This window comes from Phalacrocorax carbo, chromosome 1 (assembly GCF_963921805.1).
Source record: "Phalacrocorax carbo chromosome 1, bPhaCar2.1, whole genome shotgun sequence".
Taxonomy (NCBI): domain Eukaryota; kingdom Metazoa; phylum Chordata; class Aves; order Suliformes; family Phalacrocoracidae; genus Phalacrocorax; species Phalacrocorax carbo.
Window position 1 is genome coordinate 76,501,128 of NC_087513.1, and position 25,093 is coordinate 76,526,220.

The window sequence follows — 25,093 nt, forward strand, 5'->3', positions numbered from 1 at the left end:
TCCCTAGGCTTCTGACCACTTGCAGCCACCCCCACTGAGTTTTCTATCTTTTCTCTCACAAATCCCACACATTTTCTGCTGGTCACCAGCATCCTTCTGTCTCTGCAACAACTCCTCTACCACCTATGGTTTTACCACCAACGCTGCTGAGCCTTGTCCTGTCTCGGAGCCTCCCTCTGCCCCTCAGTCAGATGCTCTGTTATCTTATCACATGCCAGATTTGCCTCTGCACCAACAACAGTCCATTCCCTCTTTTCTTTAAAAAAGTGGTGAAATAATTAGAATCCTAATTCTGAGTCTTATCAAGCCTTGGAACAGTTGTTTCTGGGGCAGCAGTGCTGGGCCATATGACTATGTTCCCCTCACTGGACGTGATGCAGAGCTTTCTACTGAGTTGCTCCAGCTGCCTGCCAGATGCTGTTACCATTTTCCTCACACTGGATTGATCCTATTTGTTCTTTGACTTGAGACTGGATAACATTGGTGTAATCACAGAAAAAGACTGTGGCCTCAGCAATAAGGCTATCAAAGACAGGACTTAATGTTTGCTTCTTTAATCCACATTTAGGCAGCTACCTGGGAGCTTGTGATCTGGTCTGATTTCCTAGTCTCATCCATATCTTCTAAAACAAACAGCTCTCTTGATTATCTGAACTTGACTGTTGCTCTTTCATCAGTTACTCAGTCTTCCCTCTCTCAATCCTGATCTTTATGAGGTTTTTTTTTTTAGACACAGATGGTCTTGCATCTTGCTCAAGTCCTACCAAACCAAAAATAACCTCAAAAGTGTCTCTGTTATTTAATATTCTCTTTCAGCTCTAGTCTTCCATTTGTCACTCCTATCAAATAAATTCAGAAAATGTCCTTTGCATTTTCTTCTTTCACCAACTACAAGTCTACCTGTTATCCCTGCAGCACAGTCCATGCATATGCCAAAGAATTTCCTGTAGAAGCATTTACTGGGTTGCAGTATAACACAATCTTCTCAGTGTTTTCCAAAAAGAGGTTGCAAAGTGTGTCTTCTCAGAAACTCTTGCCAGTACTCAAGCGCTGAACAGGACCACTGTTTTCATGACAAAAGTCCTCATTTTCCTCTCATTTAATGTTATTTTTTTTTACTTTTTTCTTTGGTTAGGCAGCTGCACCTATTGTTTCATAGTCCTAAATCATCCACTGTCTGCCTCTGGTCACCTCTTTGGCACTAATGACTCTATTTTCTTAATCATATGAGTTTTGTCAGAAGAAGAGGAGTATTAGGAAGGGGAAAAGAACGGGAGATCTTTGCTGCTTCTTCAGTATCTACCCAGAAAAATCTGTTGGTTTCCATAAATCACTTGAGCAGTTTGAGATTCACACAAATCTGTCTTTACCAAGAAGCTATCTGCTTGCTTCCTGGAAATGGCATGTGATCTCATGATGCTTTAACTATGCAGAAGCACTGGAAAATGGTCAGAACTTGTTTCTTGGAAGGCATTTTAAAGAAAATTCAGATTTTTAATTGAACATTTAATTGCACATTTAATCTGTGCATCACATATACAGAAAATTACTATTTTTGTTCCTCCTAAAAGCGCTCATCTAGTTACTGGAAGACCCATATTTTCATTACCATCATTCTTCACATCAGTCTCATGTTCATTAATTTATTTAGGTGCTGACTTCTCATGCAAGGCAAAGATGATCCTCTGTCCACTCTCCATTCTGTGTCATACAATTTATGCATGCAAACATATAAGAGGTTTTTGCATTTAATTTTTTAACTTGTTTTTAGGATAAAAGATGAACCTCAGCCACAAGATCTGTAGTTGTGTTCAGCGTGGAGAGGGCAAAGTTATTTTTTGTTTTGATTCATGGCCGTAGTAGCTTGTGATCATATCTGATCTTTTCTATTTTCTGATAGCTCTTTGCTTACATATACAGAGCAGCAAACTCAAATGGTGTTTATATTTGAACATGCACTTATTTCTAGTTACAAACACTGGTAAGTTGCTATAGCTTGAAAGGAGAATCATGTAATGGGTCTGATGAAAGTAGAGTTGCTGTGTAATGAATTATGAAAACTAGCTCTTGATCTGACTATTGGGAAGTTTACTCCTGGTTTAAGTTGATGAGAAGCAGGGAGAAGGAACGGCTCAAAATAAACCACTTCAGTAAACACTTAAATGTTGTTAAAAGACAACACATACTTTAATAACTAACTTCTAAAATTCTACCGCCTGACTCCAGACAGCTTCTGAACTGGGGTTGACAAACAGGCTACTGACTGCTGTTGATAAAAATCAAGGAAGTCTGATTCCTCTGAGTAGGACATTTTTCTGAGGGAGTGACACAGATGGTAGAAGGAAACCAGAGAGGAACTGGAATTTTGTGCTGCATGGACTTTCACGTGTGAGTGGAGAACACAGGCCTCCTCACACCATTGTATTAATGTCTACTTTTTTCTTGTATTTTGTTTCTATTGTTGACATCAAGAAGAGACACTTTATTCCTCACTGTTCAGACAGGGAAGCGGAACGGGTAACCCAGTTCAGATATATTTTCAAGGCAAGTAAAGTAGATACCCTAGGCTGGGATTAGACTATTTGCATGTGCTTATGAGCATGTTATTGCGATAGGCTATGAGTTCAGAGGGTGGCAGCTGTTCCATGTTATTTCCCAATGCTGCGCATCGGGAAATTGCACCTTTAAGCTTGTGCAAATAGGAGGTAGCTTAGCCATATGATGTAAAACCTCTAATCCCATCAGGAACTACCAAGGCTGATGTGCTTATTTTTCCTTGGGGTCACCTATTCTTCTGAGCATATTTTAAAAAAATGGGACACTGTGGGGTTCCTAAGAGAAGTAAAAGGCACAAGGTCCAAATCAAAGCTGATGATCATTGAGAGCTGAGGCATAGAAGAGAGGACAGACATTCTAGTTTGGTATCCATGTCAGGGGCAATATGGGCCTTGGGGATCAAAGGAAGAGTCACAGAAGGTGCAGTCTATACAAAGGCCTGAGGATAATAACCTCTATTTTAAAAAGGAAACAGTAATTTCCAATGCCTTTTTTTCTAAGGTTCTTGACTTGAAATCCCACAAAGATTCTATTTTCTGAAATGTCTGAGAAATTTTCCCCTAAAAAGCCTGAACTGTATCAGTGTAACATCTAAAAACCCTGTATCACTCGCCACTCCAAGGAATCATGGTTAAAATGTCTATCTCCTTGGGTCAGCTTCTTCACAGAGGGTCTACGCACTCCATCTGTTTCCATTTGTAAAGTTTTGCATTTTTTTCCAGTGGAGATACCAAAATAGTAAATAAAAGCCTACTGAGAGTAGTCCTGTCTTTCATTTAGTTACTTTTGACAGACTCTAAGCAACATGGATACCTAGATAGCTTTATTTATGCACAGCAAGCAAAGAGATGGTACTTACTAGCTTAAATGAAAAGCTGCTTTCACTAGTCATCACTGTACCTTTGACTGAGAGTAAGGCTAAGGGACCATTTTCCATATGCTACTTTCCAAACCAAACTATGAATATAAGGCACCGTATCAGCAGGATGGCAACAAAATTTAATGTGCTGTTCACCAAATTACTCTAGCATCAAGCAGCAATGGTATAAAACAGTATTAAAAGTAAGAGTACAACTGCTCTATTAACTACACAAATTACCTTAAAGATATGCCACAGAAGTAAATGGCCATTTCAGGTGCTGCAGTTATCAAGGGAGATGTAATCAGAAGAAAAGGGAATAAGACAAGCAGGTCTCTGCCCTTTCTGGCTTTGCCAGACATGCTCTTCAAAAAACCCACTGCTGCTTGTAATCTTGTGACTGACATTTATGCTGACATTTGCTGGTACTGCAGCACTCCAACTGCAGTGGAGATGACGACTGCCAGCAACTTACTTCATTTGAGTTTATTCTTTCACACCATTTGCATGTATGTTTTTTTGCCTGTTTTTGAGAGTGCACTAGAAAATGCTAATGGATCATTATGGTTAATGGCTCATAATGCTTATGTTCCTCAAAACCTGTATGTGTCTAATGTGGAGGAAGCTAAACTGACCTCTTCACATGTCTTAAAAAAATCTTCATGTTGCTAGACAAAGGTGAGCTGGAAAAAGCTCTTTCTAGTATGTCCCAGGGCCTGCTCTGGGTGCTGATATGATACCTATTGACACTAACGCCATATAAGGTAGAGCAGGCACCAGTATTCCTTTTACCGTGTGGAGTACCACAGATATCACACCAAAGGACATCGCTAATGGGAGATACACAGAAAGTAGACCTGCAGATCTCAAGTAGGAGTAGTCAGGCAGCTATGAACAGATAAGCATCCAGATATAAGCATTCTCTAGAAGTTGAGGAGATCCTTTAAACACCTTTTACCTTAAAATGCTGATTATTGTGAATGAATTCAACAGGGAACATAATCCCAGCTTTATAGCACAGCATCTTAGTAATTCTAATGCAATACGTTCCTCGAAGTTATGCAGAAGCTAAATATCCAAGATCTGTGGGTGTGCACCTTCAAATGGAAGTTATACACTTCAGCAGGGAACTTAGGTTACCTCTCAGCATGCTATTTTAGTGACGTCTTCTCTAGTGCTTCTTATGTGTATATGAAAAGGTCATGTATACTTTTGGTAAAATGATGGTCTCACTTAAACAGAAACCTAAGAATTTTCTGTGGCAACCTAACTGAAGAAAACTTGGGTGACTGCTTTCAAGGAGGTCTCTTCATAGCCAAGAAAGAAAACTAGAACAGTGCCCAAACCAAAAAAATAAAAGAGGTTCATTCACATGAATTAAGTTGTGCCTGTCTTGCATTTGCCTCTTAGGAAAGACAAATCTTAGTTCAGAATACCTGCTCTGAACCTACAGACTTGATTCTAAAGTCACTGAGACACTTATATGATGTGAAAAGCATAGTTGTATGTGCCACTGAAGTTCTATCTGCCTTGGTGTAAACTTGACTGATGCATCTATTTTACAGAGGTTATCTTGCACAGGGATATATTTTACTGACAACCTTTTACCGACATGTAAAAAAAAGTCGAGTCAGGGATATCAACTAAACAAAACCTGAGTTCATCATAGGTAATTACTCGTTTCAAAAACTTCCCCATTTAGGCAATCAGTGAAAAAAAAATACTGCTCTGAAACTTATCCAATCAATCGCAGTCAAACAAAGGTAATATCATAACTCAAGCAAGCTAATAGTTGATGTAGCAGATTAAGAACTGCATCTTACTAACAGTAAACAACAAAAATAACCTGCAACTTCTTCTGGTGTTCCTTTCCAAAAAAAGAGGAAATGTCTTCAGTTTCATATGAATTGATCGGGACTGACAAGATGCAATTTTAAAAGCTTTAGTCAATTTAATCCAATTTAGAGAAAAACCTAAACCAAATTTTAAGTAATTTTGACTAATGGAATGATGAGGAAATCATAACTGTTCACAGATATTCTGTAGCCAGGAAATGAAGCCAAATTGGCCAGCTAAACTGTTCATTGTGAGCTTTTCACTTAGTGTTCGTGTGTTCTGAATGAAAAGAGAGGAAAGCCTTCAACATCTGAGTCATATTCTCGTACCAAACTGATGTCAAGCATTAATTTTAAACAATTAATTTAATGAAACCTTTCAGTTCATATTTAACAAAACGTGACATATTTTGCTTCATTGAAACTCATTCTGTAACAAACTCTTTCCTCACTGAAAAAAGTCCATTTTCAAAATTTAATTCACTTTCAGGGTTTCACTTTTTTGTACCCAAAACCAATTTAAAATGCATTTTCCTGCTGTAATAGGCTGCAATTAAGAAAGATAAAAAAGAGAAATTACTATGTCAACCTAATAAAGCGAATGCAAAATTCCTTTTCCTTTCAATAAATTTTGATTTGGTCCTTTGACTTAAATTGTTCATTAGTGTCTATGCTCCTGCTCTTCTTTTCTACATAGCTTAACGATAAGGAAGGTTACAGAGTTGAGTTAGTGGATAACCCATTCAACGCTAAGGTATTTCTGATGCTCCCACTGCACCACAGCCAAGTATTTAAGCATGTAAGTGCCACATTTCTTTGCTGCATCTGAATGCAAAAGGATGGGGGCCTGTTTCAAGGAAGTAGAGAGCACACCACATTGCTGGGTAACCATGACAATGAGACAGCAGGAAGAAGAAATGTTTGCCTAAACAGCATCGAGTCACATAACCCCAGCGTAACACTGCTCTAGTCAAACAATATGCCAGAGGGCTAAGACGGGCTTACTTAGCATTGCACGGTAAATAAAATGCCCCATCTCTAGGTGGAGACATGCAGACACCTTTCTGTATCCTAAATACGTGACCATGAGATCACCTGGGCTTAGCAAAGATCTGTTTGTGCACATGAATTAATACTGCTGTATTTAGCCACAGCTGGTGGCAGATTATCAACGTAATATCATATGGCTACGAAGACCACTGACATTCTAGCCCAGCTGAGTATCTACCTCCCTGCAATCCCACTGTCAGGCTTACCTAGAAAAATGATGCAGAATAGAAAGTTAGCCCCCCCAAAAACCAACACCAAACCACATCTTGCTATTACAAAACATCTATGGGGCATTGCAAAGTTAGGTGGCACTTTATAGATGTTTACAGAAAAGATGTATTTGAGATGTGGCTTTTGCTCCATAACCCTTAGAAATCCAGTTATGCTTCTCTTTTCCTGCTTAAAAAAATATATTTGCTCTGCTGTTTGACTCTAGGAGTTCAGCAAGTGCTGCACCTTGCACAGTTCCTCTATGTCTATGTGTACGGTGCTGGGAAGCTGCATTATTCTGAGGCACAAGAGTGCCTCGGGGGTACAGTTTCTTTGTTAAATCCCTGAGGCAGAGATGGAGCACATCAGACACACGGTCCTACATTCTACACCATGCCAGAAGCCTGCGGCCCTTCCTCTTGCTCTAATTCACTTCTTAGAGAACCCTCAAAGAAAGCCCGTCTCTCTCAGATATCTTTCGCAATCATTCCCAGCCCTTCTCTACTCCAAGTCCTTGCAAGAAGAATGCTCCCTTGCTCAGCTTGTCTCCCACCCTTCTGTGGCTGCCCTCGGTCAGATGAGCCCTTTTTCCAGCTTGGCAGCTGGAGTTAAACAATCTTCAGAAACCTGTGCTAAGTCTAATCTAGTCTGACTTCACTCCTCTTGAACCCCACAAGTTTTTTTGCAAATGTCTCCTGCTTTATCAGCTACATAAGTTGTGTTTAGTGTAATTAAAATACTGAACTGACGAATCTTCTCACTGAGGGCAGGTTACAGCTGGATGCATGAAAAGGGTACTGAGCAGGAAGGATGCACAGAAACTAACAAGTAGGGGAGCTAGGGACCACAGAACCCCTGATATGCACAATATAGGGGATATTAAAAAGTAGGTAGAGGACAATGAGCAATAAGCATCCGTGGGCCATTATGTCTTTTAATCTTCTAGCTCCTTTTCTGTCTACATTAGCTGAATTCTGTGGGATGATTTGGTAGGCATTTAAGGAAGTGAACTACACTGTTTCGTCATGTGTAGCACAATAACAGACAGCATCAAATGAACTCAGCATCAAGCTGGGATCACCCAGTTACAATGGTAGGAGAAATTAAATAGCATTAATTTCTAATTAATGGGATGGAGAATAGGGAACTCTCTCTGGCTGGAATGAGCCTCTTCTCTTAGCTCACAAAAACCTCCATGGTTTGGCTTATTAAGAGCCAAGCTGATAGAAAAGCTGAAGGGGAAAAGGAGCATTCTCCACTGTGTGCCAACCCAGCTGAGGGAAGGCTTGAGTTTGAGACCAACTTTTAAAGAACAGCAAAAGGTTAATTAATTTTTATCCCAGCCACCATTAATACATCTGAAGGTCCCTCTAATTAGACTACAGACAGCACTTTTGCTCATATTTCACTATGTGATCAGGTAAGTAATATATGTAAGGGACAAAAAATCAGAGATAAAAAAACGTTTTTTCAACTTCCAGAAACCAAAACAATCTTCCGCTAGAGTAGCGTTCCTATGGGCTATGCAGCTACCTGTACATATTCCATATTGAAACTTTCTCCACAACATTTTTTTTTAATTGACATTTGATATAAACCAGAGTGCACTCTGCATTAACAAAAGGAGCTTGATTCTTTGAGGTACAATGAACTCTCATTTCCCACTGAGCCTGTGAAAGAGGTCGACATGCGAAACTGCTGAAGGTAGGTCCCTTGTATTACATGGAAATTGCTTTCCTGCACCCTCCGTTCTCTGATCCATTGGGAAAGGGCCAGGAGAAATACCAGAGTTTCAGTCCTGACTCTGTTCTGTACTCCGTGGTTTGAATCCATCCCAGCTTTTATGACAGAACTATAGAATATGAAATATGGTATTGCAAACAAAGTATAGAACGATTAGTTATATTTAATAGGGTTTATTTGCTATCTTTTGGCAAACAAAGCTTGTTTGCATATACTCTTTCTTAAAAAAATCGCCTTTCCTTTTTTATGTATATTTGCCTTTTTTTCTATACTAAACGCTTAATGAAATTCCAAACTACTAAAGAAAAACTTGTGAACATTTTGGACAGTAAACTCTTTTTCCCATTATATGTCTATACAATGCCTAAACCAGACTAGTCTTGATTTTTTACACATCTAAAACCATCTAGGAATTTTGTTATTTAGAAAAACTATATTTATTTTTAGTTCATTAATTTAAAAAGAAAAATGTTCTTTAATTTACCTGAGTCCCTTGTAAAAAATAAGGAAGAAAAGTAGCAATAGATTTCTATAAAATACCAGTATGGTAAAAGCGCATTATTGAGGAATTCACGTACAAGTGAGCTGGAAGTATAGATTAATAAATTACACAATGTCCACCTCGGAGTGCTCAAAAATTCACATGTTCCTCTGAGTCTTATTTAAGCCTCTTGAATCTAAGCAACTACATAATTTCAAATAGTAGCTGCACTATGTAAAATGTCTTAGAGAAGAAGATGCCAAAATGGACTGAAAAATTGTAGACTTTCCAATAAAAACATTCTTTTTGGTCAACATTATTTGCTAAATACAACCTAAACATATTAATCATTTTGCTCAAACCATAATTGCATTTTTTGGTTAATAAATTAATTATTGCTCCAACTTCTCTCAGCTTTTCTCACATGCCCTGCCTCTCTACTTTCCTTTAACAGTTATGGCATATGTTTCTCCCATATTTAGAAATATAACCTCTCTTAAAATGATGCTTCTATGAAAAACCGCACTTGGAGATGTTGTGACATTTGATGGACTTGAAAATTCTGCCCAAGAAAGACAGGATGTGGCAGCTGCATGATCGCTGAAGATGCTTTAAAAGGCATCCAATAGAAAATCCATTGCTCTTGCCACACAGATGTAATGTTACAGCTAGAGGGAACGATGAACTGTATATATGAGAAATTGTGGGCCAGTCAAATCAAGGAGAGTAAAGAGAAAAAAAAAATCAAAGGACAGAACTTGAACTGATCACTCTTTTCTTTTGTTTCCTATAGGACCCAGAGGAAGGAATATGTGCATGTTGAATTTCCCCACCCCAGCCTTTTCCAGGCTTTGCCTATAAGGAAGAGGAGCTGAGAAGGCGTCAGCGTCGCTCCACCAAAACGCTCGCTTTTGCACTGAGAAGATGTAAGTCTCAGAGACCAGTCATGACTAAAGGCTGCCTGCAAAAGCTACGGAAGAAGCTTCACTGGCCAGTTTAAGTGCAGGATCCTTTGTGCACAGATTAACACGGGAAGTTACTTTAGCTTCAGGGAAGCAGAATCTAGCCCAGAAATCTCACAGTGCAGTACATTAGATAAATATTATTAATGACAGTTAAATTAAATTGAAAACATATATTTTACCATTTTATGATGAAGAGTATTTCATAAAATGTCAATAAAGGTTAAAAAGAAATGGCCTGGTTGGTTTGTTAAACCATGTGAGTTAATTTACAGATGCTGCTTATTTTAAGAAAGTAAGAGAAGAATTTGCAGCATCATAAAAACACAGATTCTGTTTCTTATATTTTCTTCTCATAAAACAGGGGAAAAGAAAAAAAATGTGAAAGAGCTTAGAGCTAGGGTATTTGGTTTGAGGATCAGTGGAATATTTCATTTTGTCTGAAGTACTAATTATAGACTTGATTATTATATAAATATTGTTTCATATTAGTTCTATGGCCAAACTTCTAAATTTAGAATTAACCTTTTTTTTTCATGATGCAGTTTCAATAATAAACATTATGATCAAGTCTAGGTGTATGTTACAGTATTAAAATGGCTCCTTTTTAAGCACTTGGTAGAATCACTGTTACTGCTCTGCTATGGCTTAGCTAGTCTGCCCATAAAAAAGAAGATTTATTTTTATGTGGCTTGAACTAAAACGACTAATTTTTGATGTGTGCTCACCCTTAACTATTAACATTGTATGCAATGGCAGTTTAAATGTTTTATTTTCAAATAAACAGGCAAATGGACTGTTATTTCTATAAATACCAACAGGATCATGCCCAAGCATTGGGATTTTTCAGCCTGGAGCAAGAGGAAACCACACATTTTCTGTTTATTTTTCTGTGTTTTACTATTTTAAGTAACATCAAGTCCTGGGCTGAAGATATTCTGACATTTCTGGTTACTCTGAAGGAAAAAAGTCCCAAAAGTTTCTTAGCAAGTCAGGTCAACTTACGCTATGTCACCGAGTGATAAAAAAGTATTATCTGTGACCACAATATATGTCCATCACCAAGTCTTTTGCAATGGAGCTCAAAAGAAATACATAGGAAGGTGGGAAAATGGTTGATGGAGGGCCCGGTCCTACTAACATGTATCCAAACCTACTCACGTGCGTAGTGCCATTAAATGTGACTCTGCAGGGATATTTGAGAACTGTCCCTGTCTCCTTAACTAAGAACAGATGTTGACAGTGGTATCAGATGCTCTTTTCTGTTCTCTCTTCCCCTAACCTCAGTTTTAAGACACTCACGAAGGACAAAATGCCAAGGTTCTTGTGCTGCCTTTGGAACAGGAAAATCTGAGCATCAGCTGTATGGTTTAGACCTGTGCACTAGTAAATGTTGTTTTGGTTTCCTTGGGTAGCTGGCTGCTTATGTTTTGAAGGGGCAGAAATGGACAATTATCTGGGTTCCTTTGAATCTGCATCTTTTGCTTGGCTTCACTTAGTAATAACCAGTTGGTTATCTGCAGGTAACAAAGTACTGGTTGAGAATTTTAACACGCTTTCTGAATAGACAAATTCAGAAACCATTAGACGGCTGAAGTTTTACAAGGGTATCAGACTATCCTTTGTAACTGAAGGCTTTTTGCAGCCCAGAGTTGTTCCTCCAAATCTCTGGTCAGTTTGAAACAGTTTGACCTCTGTATCTCATTTCTTTGCAGTAATATAACCCTCTAATAAATAGAGAGAAAAATGATTGAAATGGGTAAATACAGAAAAATTAGGGAAGGAGAAAGCTAATGAACTCAATTGCAATCACTATGCCAGTATTGCCTTAACTTAAAAGTATTGATTAAATAACTGAATATTTACATCTTGTACTGGAACCGCTGAAGGCAAATGATGCATTGCAAAGCAAACAGAAGCTGACCTTTGCACGTTTTCCCATCAGGCTGGAGGGTAAATCCAACTGGGCAACTGCATCGTACCCCTGTCGCCGTATCCTTGCAAGTCCGATCACAGCCTCCATTATTGACAGCACATGTTTCTGCAGAATGAAAGAGAAAGAGAGAGAGAGAGAGGGAGAAAGGGAGTGTAATGAAATGTTCTGGGGGAGGGGAGAGGCACCGACTCTTTGGGGCAATATTGCAACATTATGAAAGCAATCTAAGTTTAAGCAAGCCAACTGAAGCAAGCTCCTAAGGTCATCAGGACCCATGTACTGGTTTTGACTGGTAAATAATTTCCACAAGTCATGATTTCTTTCTCTCCCCAAACTGGTGTTTTCATTTATGATGTTTAATTAGTGCTTTTGAACTGCCTTAGACAATAGGATGGGTTATTACATATGAAACAAGTTTAAAAAGAAAAAAAGTGATTGCCTTTAAAAGCAGAACCAAACATTCAGTCTGTTTCATATCAGTCAATGTCTAGCCAAGGCTTTTTAAGGTTCATTTTTTAAAAAAGATGTTGTAGGCATAATGAACTTTAAAAAGCAGTAGAAAGCAAAGCAGAGTGCTAGACTCGGAACTGAGAATTTAAAATCCTTAGTTAAGAAAGAGTTAATGGAAAATGAACTACATATATCACTTTGACAAGAATCTACATGCCCAATCTGTTCTTACTGAACTACAAGCAAAAGGCATCTGGGTTTTGTCCACTTAAAGCTTTTTGCAAATTGAAAGGAGTTTGGAGTGGGTGGGAGGGCATAATTGAGGTCACTGAACCCATTCCAAGCTGTGTCATTGAAATTTCCCAGTGCTTGTAGTATGTAGAAGGGTGGCTGGGCAAACACAGGCAAGAGAAAGCTGCAATACTTCTGAGCTTTTACAACAGTGGGCAATGACTATTAGGTACCACTACATTAAAAAAAATCTTCAACTTCATTACAGAAAAAGCAAAAACCCCTCCCTCATTGCCATTATTTTCTGTTACTTGTGTGCGCACATGCACACACCGAACACATACATACGCACACATACTCACACACACATCCATAAAATAGATAAAAGGCAAGTGAAATGATTAACTTTGCTTTGATCCAGAGAATAGAGTGGATGTAAGGATGCCAATTTAGCACATCAGTTTGAACTGTGCATTTATCTGAAAAGTATTTACTTCAGAGAGCAAGTCCTTTTAATAGTATCTTTTTCACTTGCTCTGGTTTTGATTAAATTAAAATGCCCCCCTGCCCCCCAAGACTGCCATTATTCTACTCAGCTCACCTCATTCTGGCTTTCCCTAAAGAGGCTTTGTCATTACCTACTCAGATTTACAGACTCCTATTGCTGAATGTTCACAGTCTGTGTCACAATTGTACCCTGTGGACAGGGTCTGACAATAAGCTATAGGATATGCTAATTGGGAATTGCCTTAGAACAGTACATTGATCAAAAATTATTTACACAGAACAGAAAAGGCTTTATCTTTCAACTGACTAGTGCTAAAAGATTTTTATTTTAAAGTAGCCTCTGCTAATGCCCTCAAGGTGAACTTAGACTGGCCCTTTGGAGGGACTTTACTGCTTCAAAATAAGAGAAAAGAAGTGTAAGTGTTGGTTGTTGTTTTTTTTTTTCTTTTGCACTGGCACAAACCTCTACACCAGTTGTGGAATAAGCTGCTCGCACTTATGAACAAACTGAAAGCAAGGGGTTGGGCCACACATGCAATAACAGCAAGGGACAGAACTCTGCCGTCCGTATACATTCACATACGCTCTACTACTAGACAGATTTAAAATTTTTTATGCCATGTGTGCTATGTAATAACATCATGTAGAAAAAGCAATCAGTATACAAATGGATTTGCATATAACTGGCAGCAAGCACAGCTAACAAATGGATTGACATGTATTCTGGAACCGCTTTCCGAAAGTGGAGCTGAGTCTGCAACTCCTTGTTTTCAGGTGGAATTCTTGCTCACCTTAGGTACGACTTGCAGGACCTGAACATAACTGTTTAAGTAATATAGTTCTGATTTTCATTTACTCCTGTGGGAAGGACTATTTTATAGACTTAGAGGCTGACACTGCTGCTTGAAGAATTCTTCTGTAAATGACAATTCTGGCATTTCCATTTGTATGTGAATGTGTGTGCCCGCCCTCATAGGTCAACATATCAAATGATTTTATGTTTCAGAGAAGGGAAAAAGTTTCAGGACATTTAAAACTTTTTAACTTGGGTACAGTTTAATGGTAGGATGATTTGCCAGGAGTAAAGAGTTAAGGTTAAAAGACAGGAAAAAGTGCTGAAGATGTACGTTTGGCATGGCACTGCGAAGAGCAGTAAATCTTCCATTAGCAGATTAACTTTGGCATATGAAGAGTCCTTTATTGCAGTTCATCAACATGAGATGAACATAAGCAGTAATATTTCTGCTTTCTGGATGACGTCCAGTGAAAATGAATAGACAAAACAATTTTTTTTTCCCATGGCATGGATGACTGGATCTATAGGGCAAGGGTCATTCAGTGAACAAGAGTTATTTCTATGTATAAATAGAGGGAATCAAGCCAGCTTTTCTTATTTTCACAGAGATTTAGTAAAACAAACCAAAAAGGATAAATACCCTTCAACTTTCCTGGTGACTCTGACTTCAATACATGATGAATTTTAACAGAATGAAGATCCAAGTGAGCAAGAGGACATCTGACAGTACCTCTAACATTTTGGATAATTGGAGAGCTGTACTGATGAAATTCCTTAAACTCAAGGTCATGAGAAAACATTGGTAAAAGAAAGCGAAGGTGAAGCAGAATGTGGGAAAAAGGTATTACGAGCTACATCAAAAAGAATAGCTGAGGCCTACATACAACATAAACCGAAGGGTGTCACCACCTGTGTTTCTGTTAGAAATGGACTCAGCTCATTCTTCACCTCACCACTATCACACTTCAGTAGATATTTGAAATGCAAATACAAATTTTAGGTCTCAAATAAAGAGCAGAAACAAATTACTTATTTCCAAGCTATCATGTTGGAGAAGCTATACTTGTATGGCAGGGAAAGAACGGATGTTCAACATTTGGATCAGATGTTCATGGTGATATTGGTCCCACAGACCATTTTCCACTGTTCTTTTCTCTGTGAAAGGCAACCTCAGCATATTTATTACTCTTTTTTGTTTGTTTGTTTCAGACTTGTTGGCACATTTCTGATGGTTTTTAGTCTGATGAGGGAACAGAAAAAGAACTGGAAGACACAAATAAAGCAGTGTCACATAACTGACATTTAGATTCCTTCTGAATTATGATAAAATCCATAATTTGAAATTATTAGACTTTACTGTGAATTTAAAGTCATGTTTGCAGCCCCACTTACACCCATATTGAATTCCCACCAGAAACTCAGACAGAAACAGGGATCTAAAGAAAAGGGCATCTATTTACATAAGGCAGTCTGGGACAGCTTACATTGTCTAGTCCACTGCAAGCTCCTAATTCTGGAACACTTATGTATCTGCTCCCTAGATCTATAGACAAGAAGTAACAAAAATCATTACCAACATGCTACACCTATGGTTTACTTAGTTAGGATATTTATTGTTTAACAATAGCCCGTTGTACTATGGGATGTGCACTGCTTCTGGATATTAAAATATCCTATTAAAACGTGCAAGCTTGAGCTGTTGGTCCTTCAGCACTAGATCAGGAATCTTGACTAAGTTACCAGGTGAAGTTACATGGGTATTCAGTCCTTTAATATGTCACTCCAGTGTCTGCAAGGGTGTAGCAGTGAAAGATCAGTTCTCCAGTTTCTAGTTCTGAAGTTTTTGAACTAAAGCAGAATCTCTACTAGGTGGCAATAGAGCCTGGTCACTTTCTTAAAAAGAAGACTGACAGCAGACAGGATTTATTTGGCTTTGGATACTATTAAATGCCTGAAACTCTGAACACGTGTCATCGTTTGGAAACATTTCCAAAAATCTAAATTCCAGCTTTGTTTATGATCTTGGTAAACATGGCATTTGAAATGTAAGCTTCTATTCAAATCACATTTTTTGGAAGTGGCTAATTATTTCATAAAGTCATTGAAAATCTGCCTCAGAGACAGGTGTCTCCAAAATCTGCCTCCAATTTTTGTGACTTCATTTTATCTCTCTGATCAAAAGAACATGATATGATTTTAAGGGTATTGCTCAAAATCAGGCAAATCTTGGAATCTTTATTATTCACTTTGGCAGCCTGGGTCAATTTGAACTAAGATTCAAACCAATACTTTAGGAACTAAGATATGGTGCAAAACAGAACAAACTTATATTGGTCTATGAGACTAAAAGGATACGTCTGAGGATCATACAGTAATACATGTCTTAGTGAGGTCACTCTATAATCTTTGATAAGACATGAGGACAGGGCAGGATTCCTGATGACCGGACAAGGTAAACGTCAAGAAAGGCAAAAGGGGGGATCTGGGGAACTACTGGCCAGCCAGCCTCACATCAGACCCCTGTAAGTTTATGGAGCAAATCATGCTGGAAGCCATTTGCAAGCACATGAAGGACAAGAAGATGATTGGGAGTGGCCAGCTTCAACCTACTGAGGGCAAATCATGCCTGATTAACCCAATTGCTTTCTACAATGACATGACTTACCGTGGATAAGGGTAGAGCTGTGGATGTTTTTCACCTTAAGTTTAGCAAGTGCTTTGACATGGTCTTTGATAATATCCTTATGGCCACAGTGGTGAGAGATAGACTGGATAAGTGGATAATATAGGGAGTGGAAAATTGGCTGGACGGCTGGACTCAAATGATTGAATCAGTGGTACAAAGTCCAACTGTCAGTCTGTCACTAGAGCTATCCCTCAGCCTCAGCTAGTGATATTAGGGCCAATACTGTCTAATGTCTCTACTAACAACCTTCACTGTAGGATGGATGGCACTTTTTGCAAATTTGTGGGTGATACAAAATTGAGGGAGTGGTCAATACACCACAGAGCTGGGCTGTTGTTCAAAGGGGCCTTAACAGGTTGAAAAAAATGGCCTGAGGGGAACATTATGAGCTTCAATGAAGGCAAACCCAAGACCTGTGTGTGGGATGGAATAATCCCATGCAACAGAACAGGCTTAGAACTGACTGACTAGAAAGCAGTTTTGGAGAAAAACGTGGGGTTCCCTGGTGCACAAGTTGAATGGAAGTCAGCAGTTTTTCCTTAAGGCAAAGAAGACCAACAACATTCTGGCTTGAATTAGTATGAGTACAAGCAGAAGATCAAGAGAAGTGACCCTACCCCTCTATTTGGTGCTTGGAGAAACAACATCTGGAGTGCTGTCTCCAGTTCTGGGCACTCCAGTGCAAGAAAGATGTGGACATACTAGAGCAAATTCAGTCGATGTCTACCAAGGTCATGTTTAGGGCACTGGAGCAGATGACAAGTACTGAGAAGCAGAGAGCTCTTCAGCCTTAATAAGAGAATTCTCAGAAGATATCTTATTTCTGCCTACATCTAACTAAAGGGACAGCATAAAGAAGATAGAACAAGACTTTTCCTGGAGGTGCACAGTGGAAGGAGAAGAGGCAACAAATGGAAATTAGAATATAAGAAATTCCAGCTTGGTACAAGGTAAAAATTTTTCACCATGAGAGTGGTCAAACTCAGGAACAGGTTCCCAGGGAAGCTGTGAAATCTATGTCCTTGGAGGTATTCAAAACACAGTTGAACAAGGCCCTGAGAAACGTGGTATAGTTGCCCATTCTTTGAGCAGGAGGTTGGATTAGAAGACCTCCAGAGGTCCTTTCCAACTTACACTATTCTATGATTCAATGAAACTGATTCACATATCCTACAGAGACTAAAGAATCTGAGTTTTACTTTTACTTTATTTCTGATAAAGAATACTGGAGGGGCAGAGGGAGGAGGGAAGTATCATGAACACAGCAATAAGCATGTAAAATTTAAGGGTACATTTCATGTCTACTCAGTATCCTATTCAAGCTCAAGATCTCTTGGAATCTGATACATTCATATCACTGATACATATCACTGATACATATATGATACATCTAGTATCACCAGTGATACTAAACTAGGAGGAGCTGTGGACTACGTCAAGGGTGGAGAGGCCTTACAGAGAAATCTGGGCAGACTAGAGAGCTGGGCAATCACCAACTGTATGAAATTTAGCAAGAGCAAGTGCTGGATTCTGCACCTGGGACAGAGTAATCCAGGTTATATGTACAAATTGGGGGGCAAGGGGCTGGACAGCAGCCCCGTGGAAGGACATCTGGGGGTTTGGGTTGATGGCAAATTGAATATGAGCCAACAGTGTGCCCTGGCAGCCAAAAGGGCCAACTGTGTCAAGCACAGCATAGCTAGCTGGTTGAGGGTGGTGACTGTCCCACTCTACACTGCAATGGTGTGGCCCCACCTTGAGTACTGTGTGCAGTTTTGGGTGCCTCCATATAAGGACATCAAACTATTAGAGTGTGTCCAGAGGAGTGCAACCAAGAAAGGCCTTGAGGGTAGGACATAGGAGACGGTCACTTGGCTTGTTCATCTTGGAGAACAGAAGGCTGAGAGGTGCTCTTATCACAGTCTACGACTTCCTCAAGGTGGGCAGCGGATGGGGGAGGTGCTGGTCTCCCCTCTGGTGACCAGCAATGGGACACGAGGAAATGGAATGAGCTGCATCAGGGGAAGTTCAGATTGAAAATTAGGAAAAGGTTCTTCACTGAGAGGGGGGGTCAGTCACTGGAACAGGCTCCTCAGGGAGGTGGTCATGGCACCAAGCCTGTCAGAGTTCAAGGAGCATCTGGATGATGCTCTTGGCCATATGGTTTAGTTTTAGGTAGTCCTGTGAGAAGCAGAGAGTTGGACTTGATAATCCTTATGGGTCCTTTCCAACTTGAGATCTTCTATGTTTCTATGATATTTCCAACAGGAAATGCTCATGTTTGGAAAGCTGGAGCGTGGAAGTAGAGACCTAAACTTCTTCCCTATCTTCCCATAAGCTGCTATGTCACCATTAGCAAATTACTTGTGCTGGAGCTCACAAGAAATTTTGTGATATACCGCTCTCCTCACATAAAATAGATGCAGTATTTCCTATACTCACAAGATCTTTTGAAATCATTAGCACACATGCTCTCTAAATATAAAATACCATTGTTTTTATTGCTACCAATAGCACAGAAATTACTAACAATAGTACCAAAATTAAAAGCAAGACTTGACACTCCCCACTGTTAATTTACTTTTTGCCCTGAAAATATTTATTCCTCTGTAAATGTAACTTTTTACAGGGATAAGAGAATTCAATCTTTTCTATCCACTCTTAAATTCCTTTAGATTAGCATAATATGCAACAGGATTAATATGAAAAAGCATTGTGTAACAGACAGGTTGGTGTCTCTGTTTTGTCTTAACCAAGGTCAGTAATTTTGGATTGGCTCTAATTATGTTCTACTTAAAAAAATGAATACCATAAACTCTGGAATGTGTGCATATACCTGCACCTATATGCAAAACTCTGCTTTCCCAGTCTCAGCCAACCTGCTAAAACATTTGATATACTGTTCAGTGGGATAAAAATTTGCTTAAGATAACATAAATATTCAAATTATTCTCTTAGATAAAAAGATTTAAAAAACCTAAAGATGCTGTACTTGGGTAGAAGGAATGAAACGGACAAGTACCAAATCATATTTCTTAAGAAGACCTAAACCAAAATAAGCTGCTTTGGGTGGTAGGAAAGAAGGTAGTTTCAGAAGGAGGCAAGCACACTTTTTGCACTGTAAAGGTATAATCCTGCCCATCACATGAGATGGCTGAGCCAGGTGGCAGTTACAAAGAGTCCTTAGGAAAAGATGTTGAATATAACCTGGGCTTGTACTATTACTGTCTGAAAGCACAAATGCCATTTTACAGTCACTGGGCTATTGTGCAGGCCTCCAGGATGCCAGTCAATGTAGTACATTTCTACTGTGTTGACCTGTGCTGCTGTAACCTGAGTGAGATACAAGACAGAGGAGTGCTGTGTAGGTCTCTGCATGAAGGAGGATGATCTTAATTTCATGGTATGCACAGAATGTATAAAAAGTATAGAAATACTGATCAATATGCAGCTCTATCGTGAAGAGCCTCTCAGCCACAAGGCAGGAAAGCAAAACCAAGCTATCAAGGTGTTTCCTCTGGAGATATGGAGAAGTGATTCCCTGATCTTTTCTGTTATCCAGCATGGCAACTGCGGTCAACAGGATCCAGAAGCCCTATTTGTTTTCCAGCTCTTGATCATGACTGGAAAGAGTGGAGAACAACTGTAAATGAAAGACCTGTTTTCAATAATGTGTGCATAAACATACAAAGAAGCCTTAACAGAAGACCAAAAGTGGCTAGCTGTAGTGAAAACAAAAGAAATCATATATACCTCAAGTGAAAATGGAGAAGGAAGACACTTAAGTCATCACTTACATTCAAGGAAGTCTTGCAGCAGCTGCTGTCTGCTGCTGCTGTCTTGATCATCTGTCTCTTAGGAAAAGCATGATAGCGACAGTCTTCCACAGCAAAAGTTGTTCTTGGAAGAAATGAAATGAAAAAATTCCATATAGCTAATGAGTGCCATCTCTTCTGAATCAGAGAGGAAGGTTAGACTGACCTCCTGTCTTGAGGCCTTGTGCAGAGGAAAAGGTTTTTTTTGCAGCAAGAGGTAGGCAATAAAAGATATGGTTTGGTCACATCTGTAGGTTCATGACATCAAACTCCAAAGACAGTGAAATCTATAGATTGCAAAATGTGCAGTGTGTACCCTCCTTTCTCACTAATTAACACAGATTAGTAATTAGTAACTAGCTTGAAGGTAATTGCTGTTGGAAGCATGGAGAGGCAGGTTTGTGCTGATTCTCAAATTTATAGGCCATCAAGGTGTTTAATGTCTGAAGACACGAATTTGAGCAATGTCTGACTTTCATACAAAAGGGAGAAGGAGAAACAGCAGTCCTTGAAAAGAAAGAATGTTTTCTAAGCTTGCCAAATTTCTGTAAACTATTGTAAGTTGACACAGTAAGAGGTAAGCACAGCTGAATGGAAGACATGAAAGGGGAAAAATGCTTCTTTTCCCTACCTAGTTATTATGATTGGCCAAATGATAACACTGACCGTAGGGCAAATTAAAGCAAACTAGAAATGCAACTGCCTTTCATTTGGAATCCATCTGCAGTAGTCTAAAGCTCACTGGGGTCAGCAGAAATAGGGTTGTTGGGCTTTGCTCCCAAAATCTGTACCACATTAGAGAAGCTTATTTTGACCCAACTTTTATGCCAGCTGAAGAGCAACTCTTGATGGAGCAGTCTGGAGCTGTGAATCTAGAGTAGCTATCAGGTCGCATCAAGTAGGTCATGGCCCAAGCAAAGTTACGCGTAATAATACTCAGAATGTAATCTTATCTACTTCTACATTTGGTCTGAATTTTGCGCAAGACTTGAACACAGTATCTTATGCTCAGAATAACAGTTTTAAATTCTGGACTCATACACATGAACAAGTCAATCTTGATGTAACTGAAAGCTAAAGGTTGCAAGCAGAATGGCAGCTTTAGAGCACTCACCGTTTTAGCCAGTGCAGCTATGAGGTATATGGATTACCTTACACCATTTTTCCCTAATGAGGTGCCAGTGAAGTAATATTGCCTGGCAACCAGAGTGGCAAAAAGGGTTAAACTACTAGCAGTATCTGTTCCTCAGCAGATGTGCTGTAACTGAAGCTGTCGTAAACTGCTACTGTGTCCGAGCCAAGAGATAACAGGTGTACCTACCCTAAACACAATAAGTTGATTTGTCTGTATTAATTCAGTGAAACACAAACTGTATCTCCAGGCTATATGTACAAGACAGGAAAACTTCTATATTTGAACAAGTGAGGAAAGATTAAGGATATCTGTGAAAGAAATCCAAATATCTGGAAATCTGTAAGTAGGAACGCTGAAAAGCTGAAAAATGCCCTGCTAATGTCTATCACCTTGATAGCTATCACAAGAGTTGCCATTCTCTCCTAGTTTGCTTTATGTCCTGCACCGGTTCCCAAGAGATTTTACAGTACATCTGAGCAGAAATGAAACTGCAGAATCAGTCTTAGATAGTGCACATGGGATACTGGTGAGTCCTATCTTAAATTTAAACTGGATTTATTTTTTTAAGCAAGATTTCAAAGGAAACTGCCAGGAATTGGGTGATTCTTTTAAAAGGGAAAAAGGTACATACTCAGGATTGTCTGTATTTTGAGAAGGCCTAATCTTAAACCATTAATTGCCATAATCTGTAATGATTCTTTGCATCACTGTAGCATTTTTGAGCCTTCATATGGATCAATACCAGGACTCCATTGTGCCAGCTGCTGTTAAGTTACAGTTACGAGACAGTGATGATGCTAAGGTATTAGATCAGATCCTGCTCAGCTGAGTGGTACTGGCTGGCTCACCTTAAAGAACATTGAACTCATTCAGTTTAATACAAATGTATCTGGAATCAAATTAGTCCGTAACTTGTATCTCATCTCCTCTCACACCTGAGAACGCTCTTTGGCTCAAAGGGAGCCTGTGCTGATATCTCATCTGGTTCCTTCATGTTGGTATCACAACACAATCCCCACCAAACACATCTCTTTCTCAATTCCAGGTACACTGGGTTTTTGCATAGTTCACTTTTCCTCTTAACATTTACGTTATATAGGAGAATCTTACAGAAATAATTTTAACCACTAGTGGCACCACTGCTGTATGCAGGTGAACTGCATGACCATGCCTAACAACAAAGACTATCTAATTGGATAAAAAACCCACTCAAAATCCAACTGAAATTCTGACCAAAAATACGCAAATTCTGAAAGCCTGAAACTAGGAAGAGATTAAAACTTAACTCAAGAAAGGCTATTTTTTTTAACAGTTCTGTTGATCATACAGATGGGCTTGCCTTTAAGTAAGAGGGAATATGTGGTATGAATAAGAAAGCAGTGAGGCAGAGAACACATGATAAGACTGCTGCTGCCACCCATAAAAAGGATTTTACTGCAAGCAGCAGTACATGCGGTTTATGGCATGAGATCGGGGTACTAGGAGGGACCCAAAGGACAACAAACACAAGGAGAAACTAAACACACAACGAAAATATTTGAATTTTCAGTTAAGTGAGAACTATGTTATTCTCATGCAAATTATGCTCTGTGATGCTGAAAGGATAGAGAAAGAGCATTCAGAAGAGTATAATGAAAGAAACAAATAGCTGTGAACAGATGAAGGAGAAACTGTAAGAGCTTCATATTCAGAGAATGAAAAAGGTGAGACAGAAAGGGTAACTTGCAGGATGTGGAATTCTTCACTCCGTTATGCTTGTCTCCTCATTTCCTTGCAATTTGCATGATTGGTAGAATTTTATTTGCATGAAAATAGGATGAGAATTCTGCACTGCCACATATGGAATGTGTGAAGAAATGACTAGGTGAATCTTGCACTGAATCATGAATCCCGCAGCTCTCATTTCAGAAAAGTTCCATTCCTCTTCAGTGAACACTACCTATTTAGGGAACATCACTTGATAGATTGGATCAGGTGTTTTAAAAGCACCGGATGAGTGCAGTCTAGTCCCTTTAAAATAGCACTAATAGTTGTGAATGTAGTGCTTTTTATAAATAGAGAAGCTGCATTTAAGAAAAACTTAAATACTCTGAATGTTGCAAAAGAGCATTATCTCCTGACCTTGGACAAATCCTTTCATTTAAAATGGAAAAGGAAAACAATGGAAGGTATTGGTAGGAATTCTGGATAAGGTCAGAGTCTTTATCATCAGTTAAGAAATGAAGAAAAGGGATTTTTACAGGAAATAGCACACCATTCACAAACTCAATGAATAAAAGTGACGGTAACTCAGGATGAAAGGATCTGCCCTTGGGAGAGAGAGAATGCATGAATGACCTCAGGGATTCCTTCCTCCTGTTTTCTATGATTTCATATAGCAAAGCAGAACTGACAGAAAGAGTTAAAGTGAGGTCTTGGTTTCACAGTAAGTGACTGAGTTAGAGTTCCTCCTGGCAATACGCCTGTTAATAATATGTTTTAAATGCTTTATTGATTCAAACACAAAAAGATTGTGATGCATACAGAGCAGCACACTTGGCTTTCTGACAGTGAGCATTTCTAGGTCAGATAAAAGCCATTCAGAGAAAGAAAGACATATTTTAAGTAATTTGAAAGAGTCCTAGGAGGCAGTACAACAAAGCTAGGAGCTGAAGTACATAGTGGAAAAGTGCTCTTGGCTTAAAGTGCCCCTTGGTAGGCAGTAACCATGATAGAAGTTAATTGCTTTGGAAGAACACTTGAAAACAAACACTAGCTTGCCCATCTTCCTGCTCTTCTAGACAGAAAACCAGGAGTAGGAACACCTGGTAACTCTCATTCTATTTTGAAAGAGAACCAGTAATGAAGTCTGCAGAATCCATGTTTAATTCACGTTGGAATAAAACAACCTAAGACTTCTGGAAATTTTCTAATGGAAAACCAGAACTCATAACACTCTTTATTCCAAAGGCTTGGTAGTTAGGGCATTACATGACATGTTAGAAAGCCAGGTTCCATTTTCTATTCTTTTATGCTTATTCAAACTGAAGAATCCCAAGCCCTCATCCGGCTACCCATTTATCAATACTGGCCCCTAGGGTAGAGCATCTTCATGAGACAATAATGAGTTAGTCTGACTTTACAGCCCGACATTTCCCTTGATCATGGGTGGCAAATCACAATGAAAGGTTCTTCAGTATAATTCCCTCACATTTCAAATGAGTGTTCTAACCAGACTACTGTGTACATTCTGCCTCCCTATTTCTGAAGACCATTCCAGGCAAAAGCACTGTGAAAACCAGAGTCTTCCCACAAAACTTACTTTCAAGAAAAATGACAGGCTTTTGCCAGAAAACTCTCTTCACATTAAACAAATTTTTTAGGTAAAGAATGAATGGCTTCAGTAAGTTCTACAGTTCTACAGCTCCTTCCTGAGCTGCAAAAGAGCTGGAATCCAGAAAATGGTGAATTTCCATATGAAATACACAAGCATTGTGTGTTTTATACAGCAATTTAAGACAGAGGTTTGACTTTGGAGAGGTTATTCACAGTGAACCACCAGAGGAGAGCTCTTTGGATGACTGAAAGAGTGACCAAGGAAGTTTTCCATATTGATAGGGTGTAATTTTACACATGGCAGGAGAAAATCACTTTAATTATGCCACTCCGGTAATTCTAATTAACTTTGTGGATTCTATTTTCCTGTAATCAAGAAAGAGCTGTGTCTCTGCTGAAAAGAAAACAGTGTTTCAAAGAGATTAAGTCCTGAAATTCCTAACAAACAGAACACCAGACTGAAGGCAACAGCTTCTGTCAAGTAGGCACAATGGACTAGAAAGTCCACAAGAACAGTTACTCTATG

The 25,093-nt window shown here is 39.1% G+C and overlaps 1 protein-coding gene across 5 annotated transcripts in view; it reads right to left on the reverse strand.

Moving 5' to 3' along the window:
- SCUBE1 (signal peptide, CUB domain and EGF like domain containing 1) overlaps window positions 1–25,093 on the reverse strand; it is a 219,497-nt gene that overhangs the window by 68,397 nt on the left and 126,007 nt on the right. For all 5 annotated transcript variants that reach the window (XM_064460913.1, XM_064460938.1, XM_064460930.1 and 2 more), the window contains one exon: window positions 11,621–11,737. In XM_064460913.1, coding sequence (XP_064316983.1) covers window positions 11,621–11,737 — 117 coding nt within the window. The remainder of the gene's footprint in view (window positions 1–11,620; window positions 11,738–25,093) is intronic.